The following is a 12,875-nucleotide window of genomic DNA, read 5'->3' on the forward strand; positions in this document are numbered from 1 at the left end:
TTGTTTACTTACTAAAAGTAGATGTTCATTTTTACTATTTCAAAGAATGATATACTTAAATAATCATTTTATTCATCGCTTTCAAATTTGTGTACGTAAACCAAGAAAGTTTTCATATACTTAGAATTTGTTTGGTACAACGAACAAAGAATAATTAATTTTAATTTTAAAATAAACTTTCTTATATCTACTTAAAATAAAATCACGAAATAACTTGTTTCTTACGCAAGTAATATCAGATAATGGTGTGTGAAAAAACATTGCACTAAAGTTAACACTTTCTTAATTCAAATGAATATCTATTATTATCACTGCATCAATTTTTGTCAAAAATATTCAACTTTCTATATATATATTTTAAAACGTAGAATTTGACATATATATATATATATATATATATAAATTTTCATAAATTCAGTATCAAATCAAATTGTCAATTAATTAAACTAAAATAAATATTATAGATGATTACAATGATGGAGATCGTTTACTCTATCATTCTAATTCAGATTGAGATAAATAATTAGAGAGATAGATTCATAATTTATATTTTAATTAGTTGAAAATGTCTAGGAATTCACTAACCATTTGAATTATTGGGTTCGAAATCTAATATTATTCAAATGTGTTCTAGAGTAACGGAAATAACTTATTTATCCCACAAGGATAAAAAGAGATCTACTTATATTTTACCCTTTTCATACCTCACCTACATATGACCACCTATATTGTTAAATCATACTTCAAAACAAAATTACTGAATTCAACTGAACACAAACACAGTAAGTTTACACTTTATACTATATAATTCACCTAGGCCTCGTTTATTAACTATTCATCATTTTAGCCTGGACTTTAAAAGAGCAATATATGTATGTCATGTACATATATGTTCAGAGAAAAAAGAATTGAAATTAGAAAAAGATGAGTTATCGTTTTCAAGAGATATGACAGCATCTGATATTATTATATTATAGAGTGTATAAAAGATTGTAATGAGTACCTGATTTTTAGATAAACCAGTCTGCCTGGACAACAAATGCTTGTCTGCTTCACTTGGATACCTGTTATAAAAACCAAATATACTTATAATGTCATCACTTTTCTCTCTTTCATAATCAATCCTAAATAAAATTCATGCATGCCAATAAACATATATTCCTGCACCAATCTATATACTATAAGATTCTATTCTAATCTAACACGTCTAGAAATAAAATCTGTGTACACTTTTTTTGTTATTGTTATTGTTATTATTAAGTTGACACTGTAATTCCTTAATATGTTTGAGTAAATTTTATTTAGACGCTTATACTATCACTTACTTTTATTGGATAAGGAATAAAATATTTCTGTTAGACCTTAAATCTGCTACGCACACCTTGTACAATGTTCTAGTTTTCATCTATCGGTTGGTTATATGTGATAGTGTACCTTTTTTTTTCGTGAGAATCACTTAGAGTCTGTTTGGATTGACTTTTGACTTATGACTTATAAATCTTATTTTTGTTATTTTGACTTTAAAATAAGTGCTTATAAACACTTTTTAACTTTACAAAAACACTTCAAAACTATTTAAAAACTATTTTGACTTAAAAACACTTGAATGAGCCAATTTAATCGGGCATTTAGTATAATATTGTGAAAGAATAATTAAAATTTATTTATATATACAAGTGTTTAACACAAAATGAAATTTTGAGTATGCATAAATTTTAGGCATGATGATGCAAAGTCAGTATTTTCCTAATCCCAAGAAGGAAATGTGAAATCTTTCCCTTTCTTTCTTGGACAAAATAAAAGATGCACATTTGGTAATTCAGGGGGTCTGTGACTTTCTGACTTACCTCTAAAAATCAAATTTGTAGGAAAGAAATGGGAATATGCATATAAAACGCCTAGATTTATGTCAAAGTATATAATAAAATTAATAAAATATTTATAAAAAAATCATTTCATTATTAGTAATTTTAGATTCTTATTCCAATATAAATTACTAATTTTATATAATATTTTTTTTTAAATGGTCGGAGCTAAAACTTTGCTTATAGAATTTATGAATTTTGTAATTTTGATTCCAACTTGTTATATATGTTTTAAAATCTATTTTAATTTATCAAAAAACTCAATAAGCTGCTTAATTTAAAATTTTAAATTTTATAAACACAAAATCTACTTCAATGTCTAGTTATTCTCAAATAATTAAATTGAAGTTTATTTATACATCATCCATGTAAAAGAAATATATATAAAAAAAAAAGGTTATTTCTTCTTTATCTAGTATAACAAATAACCTCTCTTTGAATTTAATATACCAGATCTCATATTTTTAAGAAGACTCATTTATAATAACCTGACGACATAAAGAGTATTTCAACTCTAGGATTAAAGTTACAAGGCATAAGCTAAAATTAATTTTGCGAAAGAAAATCTTAATAGCTCGATTGGTCGACGGTTTGAAGTCTGAACCAAACGATGTTCCTTCAGACTGTTAAGAGATAGAAAAGTTTGAAATCAATTAGGAAAAACTTTATTCAGTGTGCATATGATATGTATCAGACTGTACTAACTGCGGCGCAGCCCGCAGCCCGCAGCGCACAGCCCCGCCAGGCACTACAGAAATTAAAGCAGAAAAGAGATATAGAGAGAGAGAAAAAGAGAGCGTACGGGTGAAGAAAATGCTCAAAAAGCCATGCCCTTAAAACATTAACAGATCTCTCAGGCAATCCTCTTTGCGGCCTCCAAGCATCAGAATCCAACATTCCCATTTGATGTAATGCCTTCTGTTGCCTCAATTTCTGATCAAGCATTTTCAACCTCGGTGTTTCCCCTTTTGTTAACCCACTCGTTCCCGTCACATCTTTCTCCCCCAAATACTTGCAAGTCTGTTTCAATTGACCAACAATCGCATCCTTTATACATCGGAAATGCCTCGACATCGCCTTCTGAGCTAACGCTGTGTATGGAGCTGCTGCACCGTAACCGATTACTGAATCGAATGAATTCACCATCGCCTGCATTTGCTCACAGTAACGCGTGTACCTTGCATCTACCTGGAACGGTGAAGAAGAAGAAGAAAAAAAAAAGAGTTCTAATTTAATTTAATTTTTTTTATATCAAACACATGGTGTGCATGATGGAATATGCGTAGCACGAAGCATTTTTGTGCTGTGCTTTTCCAGCACAAATTAAACAAATACCGTTCATCAGATCATCAGATTTGCTTTTTATATATAAAATTAATCACTCTGCCTGACATCTTCCTTAGTACTATACTGCAATGGGAATTAATGAACGTGGGGAGCAATTGAGTGAGTTGTTAAAAAAAAAAAATTCAACTAAACAAAGATTAATAAACGCGGCTTAGTATCAATAATTGATGATTTAAAAAAGACCCTCGAATCATCGAATCAGGAAGAAAAGAGAAATGGTCCCCAACTGTACCAGATGATAAATCATTTGCTTCTTTTGTGGAATGAATTAGTTATTTTAATTAGAGAGATAATTTTCGTATTAGCTTCCTAAATGCTAAACTACAACCTGTAATGGAGGCATGTCGTTTGTTATTCGACATGTAGCTCTTCTTTAAAAAGTGAAACACTAATTAAATCTTACTAATAATGAAAGGTATAAGGTAGTACTGTAGTGTACCATATTAAATATTCTAATAATGTCATTATTAGTTGTTAATGACTATTGTAATTAGGTAAGCAGCTTTTGATAATTATGAAAAAAATGGACCTTTTAACAAGCTAAGTTTTGACGTTTTACTTGATAATTATAGAGAAAGAGAGATTAAAGGAAGTAAGTTACTACGACATGCCTCATCGAGCATAGATAACAACTTGATTTTCCTCCGTTGATATTCAGATCTCTCAGCAGCTGATAATGGAGGATGATTATCTTTGGAGGGACCACGATGATCTTCACTCTCCGAGTTGGAATTAGGGTTTTGATCATCGTCTAATTTCTTCACCCTTTGATTTTTGAAATTTCCCCTACCTACACAGCAAAATTCTTCAAGTAGCTCTTGTGTAGCTTTTACGTATCGCGAATTTCTTAGAGCATTTGATATTCTTGGTGATGATGCTGCGTATCCAACATGAATTTGATGATGATGACCCGTACTAGTGTGAGGAGGAAGAGGATGAGGAGGAGTACGATGATCCATAATTACTCCTGAATGTAACAGTTGATGGTGGTGGTGGTGATTATTGTTGTTATTAATCGGACCTAATAGTCCTTGATTATTATGCAAGTAAATTTCACCGTTTCCGATTCTCAAGTCTTCCAATTTTGCAGCAGCTTCGAAATTTCTAGAAAGCGATAAGGAAAGACCTTGACCATCCACAACCCTTCCAATCCTAGCGGAATTGTCCTCTCCACTACTACTACCTGTTGAAGAAATAATTTTAGTATTAGCGTCAAGAAGTAATAGGCGTGTTGAAAACATAATTAATTAATTACCTGGAACCCATGTGAATTGAGACGGAGTTTCCACTGGTGCTGGATTAAGCAAGTGAAATCCTTGATGATGAAGAAGATTGTTTGTGTCTACTGAGTTTGGAAGTAACATGTGAAGTGAAGATGAAGAGCGAGGCGGAGATGACGGTTTAATATGAGGATTCATTAGAGGAAGCTGCATGAAAATAGCCAAAAGTTTTCATTAACAATAAGTAAAAAAAGAAAGAACAAAACTCGGAGTACATGACTCTTGAGGGTCGAGGTCCAGGTCAAGGTTGATTGATTGATGATAATTCCTCGAAAAATGAATCTAATTGTACTTCAAACTTCGAGATTTGATGAGTACAAGCTGCATAATACAAAATCATTAGCTAATTAATGATTAAACAGTTCAATTATTTAATTACCTCAGTATCGTTTATTATTGATTGTGGAAGAAGTTGTTGCTGCTGCTGCTGAAGATGCTGCTGCTCCTTTTGTGGCCACGATCGATAATTACTCGATTGGATCTGATCATCCAATATCTCCGTGGCGGTTTTCCGCCACGCAGTTGGGTAGCTGATAATCTCCGTCAACATTCCACCATCGTCATAAACCGTTGCAGTAGGCGGCGGCTCAACAGCCGCCGCTGCTACTTCAACTTGCTGTGGCTCAAAGCCTTGTACTCTTAACATATCTTCATGCTTCGTCGTCGTCGTTGCAGATCTCTCATATACATTTGAGAAATTGTAAAATCCTTGGTGTTGATGAAAGCTGTGTGACATGGAATTTTACTTTTTCTTCTCTAACACAACACACTATTTTCTTTCTTAGCTGAGAATAAGATTGTTAATTTTGCTTCTGAACAAGACGGAATTCTCTTTTCATAGAAACGAAGTGGTAATATTAATAGTCATTGAAAATGAAAATACGAATAACAAAAATAAAAAGACACAAGAAGAAGAGAGAATGGGTCGCCCTCTCTCTTCTTCTTCACTATCACCTCCCTTCGCTTTCAAAGAAACTTTTATTTTTTTATTTTTTTAATTTGATGTATCTAATAATAAATATAAATAATTACCAACTTATCATTTGTATATGTGCTTTTAAAGTATAAAAAATGTAAAAGAAAGAGGGCTAGTGAAAGTCACTGGTGATAAAGGTTGAAATTTTGTTATCCTATGAAAAGCACTACTTCCATAGTTCAAGGCTTTGTAAAATTTTAATTTTTTTTTTTTGAGAATATGTAACTTTCCTTTTTTCTGTTTAGAAAAATGATAATGTTATTCTAATAATAATTAAATATAATTAATGGAAGTCTCCTTTGTAAGCACGCATCATACAAGGTAAGCACACATATTAGTTTAATTTTAATATGATTTTTAGTGATACAAACACCACTTTTGGTGACACAACATAAGCGTATCTTTGTTTGTTTATTGTTTCCCTTTTTTCAAAAATAATAATAATTAAGATGTGGTTATTAGTGATGATTTGAAATTAGAATATCTATTGGTTTAAGTTTCAATAAATATCTAGAAGTTAATTGGGCATTTTCATACCTCGTTTCAATTTTCTTAGATTTTCTAATTTTTATACTCTTAGATTTTCTAATTTCTGTACTCTGTTGAAGAAGTGAAGAACTTTGTTATAGAGCCTGTTTGGCTCAGCTTAAAAGCTGGTCAAACTGACTTAAAAGCTGGTTTTGACTTATTTAACTGTTTGGCAATACTCAAAATAACTTTTTTTAAGTTAAAAAAAACTTATTTTAAGTCAAAAGCTAAAAGCTGGGGTAGGGGTGCTTTTCTTTTTTTAGCTTATAAGCTGTTTTAAGTTGACCATATTTTTACCTTTTTGCCCTTAATATTTTTATACAATTTCCAAATTATCCACATAATCCTAACATCTCTTTCTTCCATTTTTCCCTTTTCACGTTTGGCATAGCAACTTCAGCACTTTTATCCAAACGCATAACTGCTTATTTTAAAAATAAGTTTCAGCACTTTCAAAAGTACTTTTTTAAAACTGCTTTTATTAAGCCCATCCAAACGGGCCCATAGTCTGTTTGGCAAAATTTAAAAAATTGAAATTTTGCTATTTAAAAAGAAAATTTAGCTAAAAGTGTTTTTCAATGAAAATAACACGTATATTAGCTAATCAAATTTACAAGCAATAGAAAACCAACTAAGCTACACACTTCTATATTTATCAAGATTAGAGCAATATTTATGTTTGGTCTAAGATTCTAGAGACACTATATTTTATGTCTCTTAACTTCTACTATTCAAAATCACTTTTGTTTTCCCTTAAAAGTTTGGCCAAATAGCTCTAACTCTTAAGTATTTTTAACTTCTCAAAAGTTTAACCTAACAAACAATTAAGCAATTCTTTAGAGCGGATCTAAGGAGGATCCTATGTATTAAACTAAATAAAAAATACATTATTTTCGACTCAAACTATATATAAATCACTAACTTTAAATCTTGACGAACTCGCAACACCATCATTAGTTTTCCAAGTAATGCCATATTCAAGAACTCAAACACTCAATCATAGTGGCTATTTTGAAAACAACTTAAATTGAAGTTGTTCCAAAAACAAGAAGTGAACCATAAAAGGGTGTGCACACACTAATAGTTACTTTGTCCAAAAGAGGGAAATACCAGTCAGGAGCGGAGCTAGAACTTCAGATACAGATTCAATTAAATTCAATATCTTTATTCCATTGAAAACACATTAAATATGTATAAATATTAAGTTTAGTATTCGATCATCAACACTTAAAGTTATCGTTCTAATATATCTGATAACTCGTAAAGTTAAAATACTGATTCCGTCTCGAGAGAGTAGTAATAAGAGTAACTTTCATAAGAAAGGGACCACTCTTGTAGTGTCGGAGAATGCCATGAGGTGTTCTTTCTTACTTATATCAGATGAACCTACAACTGTATATATGTGCCCTTCCCTCTCTCTCTCTTCTTAAATTATGAGCCTTTGTGTGGGGGACTACTTTTTTTTTTTTTTTTGAATAAAGGTGTGTAGATGGTGACAACCACCATCTATTCTTATCGTGCATAATTTTTGGAATTTAATTTGATGCTTATAATGAAGTTATAAGTTTAACACTTATAGGGTTGTCTAGTTTAATTACCTAAAAAAAAAAGGGTACTTTATTGAATGAAATGAAGGAAAATATCATGAAATTTGGCTTGTTATCACATGTTCACTTTCGTCGATTATTATCTCACCACACGTGATATTGGCCAATGAAAAAAGGAAAAATATAAAAGCCAAAAAAGAAAGACCTTGGTCATTTGCATAGGGGAGAAAAACTAGGTTAGGTACCACTTTTAAATATCTTCGAGGGTTGTGTTAGATGGATCGAATTTATCATTTTTAATCAGATATCTCGAGATCGAGTTATAGGAATGAAGTAAGAGTATGACACTTGTATTTGTGACATATTTTTATTAGTTATTTTAAAGGATTGTGGTGGAGTGAATAGAATCTCTCCACCTTAATCAGCAAATCTAAGGTCATGAGTTCGAATTTTGAAAATAAGAGAAAATCATGATATGAAATACTTTTTACTCGGTTAGGGATGAAGTGATCGACATGAATGACCTTGAAGGTACTTTTGACTTTGAAAATTTACTCACAATTATGTTGAAGCCAAAAATACTTAAAGACTTATCATTTTTAAGGTGGTTCATGTAATTTCCAATTGGATTCATAAAAGCCTTGAAATAGGTACCAGACATCGAACATGAATTAAAAAAATTATAGATAATACTTATTTGAAATTAATTTTTCGTTGTTGTGCTTTTGTTAATTTTTTTTTTGGTACTTGAATTTAATGTATCTGAATCATGAGACATATTCGAAAATAATCTCGATAATGATAACGTTTGTATATACTTTACCCTTTGTAAACTCAACGCAGTAGAATTTCTCTCAATATATTATTATTGTACTTATTTGAAATTACGTTATAAATAACCTAATCGTAAGACCAAAAGGACTCAACAACATTTAACTATAATTCGTACGTGCTATACTTTTGAAACAATAATTCACATATTAAATGAATTCCTTTCGTTTAATTAGTGAAACATAAAAAAGTCATTAGTAAAAAATGTTGCTTTTCAAATACGCTACTATTGGTTCATTTGCTAATTATAAGTCCCAATTAGATTCATTTATCATATTTAAATATATCCCCTTTTACGCATATAATGCCCCACACAATAAATAATATAAACAAAGAATTAATCCACCAGTGGGATTAAACAGTTGAATTTTTCTGTGTCCTTAACACCCTCGAGTCAGCACTTATTTATAAAAAATACTTCTAATACAAAAAAAAAATAAAAAATCGGACTTAATTCACAAGTGAAATTTTGAATAGTTAAAATATACAAAGTTTTTTTTCTATTTTTATGAAATAGATAAATTATTTTTTATCGTCGTTGCAGAATTTTTGTCTTTTAATTTATTTTAAGATCGATTATGTGAACGAGATCACGCTAACGAAATTAAAAAGAGAAAGAAACTTCTAATACGTTAATGCAAAATCCAAGTATATGAAAATCGAACAACTTGTTGTGTGAGTAACCATAGGTTTTGGCAACCCACAAGAGTTGGTGAATTGGGGGTCCATTTTTTGGATTATTTTCAATTTCTCTTTTAATTCGTGTAACGATTTGATTGGATTAATCTCTTATGGCATTTTAAAAATAAAACTTTATAGTTTCACAACAACATTCTCATGTCATGTCTTATATTTTATGTCTTAAAATAATATTACATTCAATTAATTTAAAAAGCACTCCAGCTTGTCATGATGAGAGATTAATTTATTAACGAGTTACTCGTGTTTTAGAGCTAGTAAAAGTTAGGTAAAGACACAATCAACAAAACAAAACTTTAAAATTACAAATTAATCAAAGGACAAAAAAAAACAAGCGTAACACTAGCTAGCACAATTTCGATTTACTCTCGTAATTACATAATTCAATATGGTATTAGAATAAACACATGAAAAGAAAAATAATTTAGACGTGCTTTGTCGAAGACTAAGAGCCTTGTGGCATAGAATCGTCATAACTAGATTTCAGATCAAAATTATTAAATTCTGTTAAATATAAAAATAAAGTTTTAACTCTGTAGTTGATATTACATCTACTGATTACATAATTAAATAATTAAAAATATATTTGTTCAGACGGGTTAATTAATTTTTTGGATGAGATATATATGCATATGATCATACAATTAAGATTAAATAGAGGGTTAGCTAAGCATCATGATCAAAGTTACATGTCATTGAAAAATCTTTCATGACATGTCATCATATCCTTCATTAAATAACTAGAAGAAACAAGATATTGTGAATAAATTCCTATTTAATTTATTGCTGGCACCTATAAAAAAAAAAAACCAAGTCAGAGATTTAAATTAAATCATTAAAATATGAGAGAGAAAAAAATAAAAAAATTTATAGAGGAATAAATGAACACGTAATGACAAAAACCTAAGTCAGGCAATCGCATGAATGAATAAATAAATAAATAAATTTAAATATGAAACAAATTGTTTTTTTTTTTTCTGTTTGACAATGATATATACAACTCTATATAAGATATAGCTTAGGAGTAATTGTAACATGTCGATTGAACTGTCTTTATATTATTTGGCCCTACCATTTTTAATATAATTGCCAAATCCATCCCCACACAACCCACCCCCCTCAAAAAATCGGAGAAATTATATTTTAAAAAAAATTAAGCTTAATCTTAATTTATTTTCTATATATTCAGTATATAATTAAGTAGAAAATACTATAGCTACGTGAGTGGAGGTGAAGATGAGGCGTATTTGGAGGGTGAGGAGTACACGATCAACGTAAAACCATATTTATGAAACTTATTTTTTGAAATGAAATATTTTTCAAATGCCGAACACACCCTATTTTATAACCGATGTTGATATTGATTAAATAATATTTATTATACTTTTATTCTACAGTGATATATATATCAACGACGACTCTTATAAAAATGTTTAAAAAATCAATCAATTAATCTATTAAGATTCTCGATGATTAGTTATTATAGTTTTAGGAGGTTAAAACACTTTTGGCCAACTTGCTAAAAGTGTAAAATTCAATAAAATAGTGTCCTTAAAACGGCAATTTGTGCAAATCCATGTATCACAAATTCATAATTATCACCACTAGCACCTCAATGGGCCCATCTATTGGGCCTAATGGGCCCAAAATAAAGCATGGACTATTTAAAATGTTATGGGCAAATGGAATAAGAGTGTTTGATACTTATTTGATAGATCAACGATGGAAATTAAAGCAGCCACTCCCACTTGCACTCCAAAAAATTATCTAATTATATTATTATAAATTTTTATACTAAAGTTTTTTTTGTTTTTTTTTTTATGAAAATGTTATTTTAAAGTTTTAGTATGTCGTTTTCTATGAGAAGAGAAAAAAAAAATCAGAAAAAGAAAAGATACAAAAAAGGTGAAGTGGAAAGATGATTTCCCTTTGCTTTTCTACTAAATTCTTTTGTTTTTGCTCTAATGGCAAACAGCATAAAAATGTATCATTTATTTATTTAGTCATGTTAAATTAATATATAGTTTGTTCGTTATATATTTGTTTATCTTATTTATGTACGGAAGAATTGAATGTAAAATGACTTTTGTGATGTGTCTGCATCTGTCTTTAATTATAAGTCAATAATGTGCATTTAGAGAAACCTAATGGTGTGTTCGGTGCGAAGAAAAATGAGATTTTTATTTATTTTCTTATCTTCGGTAGATAAGTAGAAACTATTATCATAAAAGTATTTTTATGTAATTTAAAAGCAGCGAAGTAATTTGAGACAGATGACTAGTAGTATCTCTAGGTCTGGCAAAAACGAAAGATCTCCTAACAGTAATTCAAATGAAGATTGACCGTTGAGCCCACTTTGGCCAACATATACTATAAGAGGTGGGGTTGCGGGGAGGTAGGAGGTGCGAGATGATAGGGGGTGAAGATAACAATGAGGTATGTTGAAGGGTAGAGTACACGATCAAACGACGCGTAAAATGTTATTATTGAAGTTTGTTTTTGTCTACTTTAATTTGTTATGGCATAAACACATTGGATGGGTGTAAAATTTTTACCTAATCTTATTATTATCTGTTTGTATTTAAAAGTTTAAAATATTTAACACTAATGCTAGGTAATGTGAGTACGTCATGCATGCACATTAACCATAATGACAATATGACATGTTATTAAGTACTACAATAATAATATAATTATGAATTAAACGAATAAAGTAATCATATGGGAGTATAAGTAACTAATAATTATATTAGTGCTGTCAAGTTTTGTTTTGCCAATAGATTTAGTTGTAGGTATAGTCTATAGGTGTTATTTATTATCTGCAATGGGAAGGAATGTATTAAATTACACTTATTCTCAGATTTAAGTATTAAAAAACTTGAGCAATTGTATCCTCCTATCGTCTAGTTTATTAATATAATTCATTTTAGCAAAGACGTATTCAAAATTTTGGATGGATAGATGAATTTTTATGAAAAAATGTATCTAAGATATAAATTTAATTGATTTAACCATTACGTTCTTAACACTGAACTATTAAATTTTAAAAATTATAAGTCCAACATGTATAATATTACTAGTTTTAAATTTATATATATACTTTTGATTTAATTATAAAAAATTTACAGTGCTAATTTTTTTTAGAAATTTCCAACATAACATACTTAATTTTTTTGAAAGATTAAAGAAATAAACAAAAGAAAAGATGATTGAAACGCCAAAAGTGTTACTAATAATCACTTGGAGGAGTACTAAAAAAATAAGATGGATTTAATATTTAAATTTCTATCTTTGCTTAGAGAGGTGCACGCAATCATTATCGTATTATTTATATGCTACTTTTAACGCGGTTTTACACCTATATATTTAATATTTCTTTGAAAAATATAACACAACTATATATGATCTAAAGAGGGGAGCATGAGTTCACGTGAACCCACAGAACCCCCTCTAGATTTGCCTCTCCACTTTGGTTGTATATGTTGTGTACGTGTATAAATATTACATATATAATAGAGGGAAATATTGAAGATATCACTAAAGTTGGTGCGAGCTGTGAATTATTAGTTTCATCCTTGCAGGCTGCACTATTGTCAGTCTTAAGAACACCCTTTACTTGACACCCTTTACTTGACTAACTGGATTTAAATACAACTCTGATCTTGTCATATGAGTGAAATACACCCCTAAATTCTCGCTAAGTTTAGAAGATTTTTTCAACACTTCTCTCGGTATTTCATTAAGAACTTCATGCTCCTTAAGAATTTGAGACCACTTGTTATGTCATGTGGCAAATTAGGTG

General features: G+C 29.8%; 1 protein-coding gene across 1 annotated transcript in view; it reads right to left on the reverse strand.

Annotated features, from left to right (window-relative positions):
- Positions 1-5,439, reverse strand: part of LOC107017939 (BEL1-like homeodomain protein 4) — an 11,531-nt gene extending 6,092 nt beyond the window's left edge. Inside the window, exons 1-5 of the mRNA XM_015218238.2 lie at positions 4,872-5,439; positions 4,468-4,639; positions 3,824-4,395; positions 2,668-3,053; positions 1,004-1,064 (exon numbers count right to left, since the gene is read on the reverse strand). Of these exons, the coding sequence (XP_015073724.1) occupies positions 1,004-1,064; positions 2,668-3,053; positions 3,824-4,395; positions 4,468-4,639; positions 4,872-5,228 (1,548 nt within the window). The 5' untranslated portion in view covers positions 5,229-5,439. The remainder of the gene's footprint in view (positions 1-1,003; positions 1,065-2,667; positions 3,054-3,823; positions 4,396-4,467; positions 4,640-4,871) is intronic.
- Positions 5,440-12,875: the final 7,436 nt, after the last annotated feature.

The sequence above is a fragment of the Solanum pennellii genome, chromosome 4, assembly GCF_001406875.1.
Source record: "Solanum pennellii chromosome 4, SPENNV200".
In the NCBI taxonomy this organism is placed as follows: Eukaryota; Viridiplantae; Streptophyta; class Magnoliopsida; order Solanales; family Solanaceae; genus Solanum; species Solanum pennellii.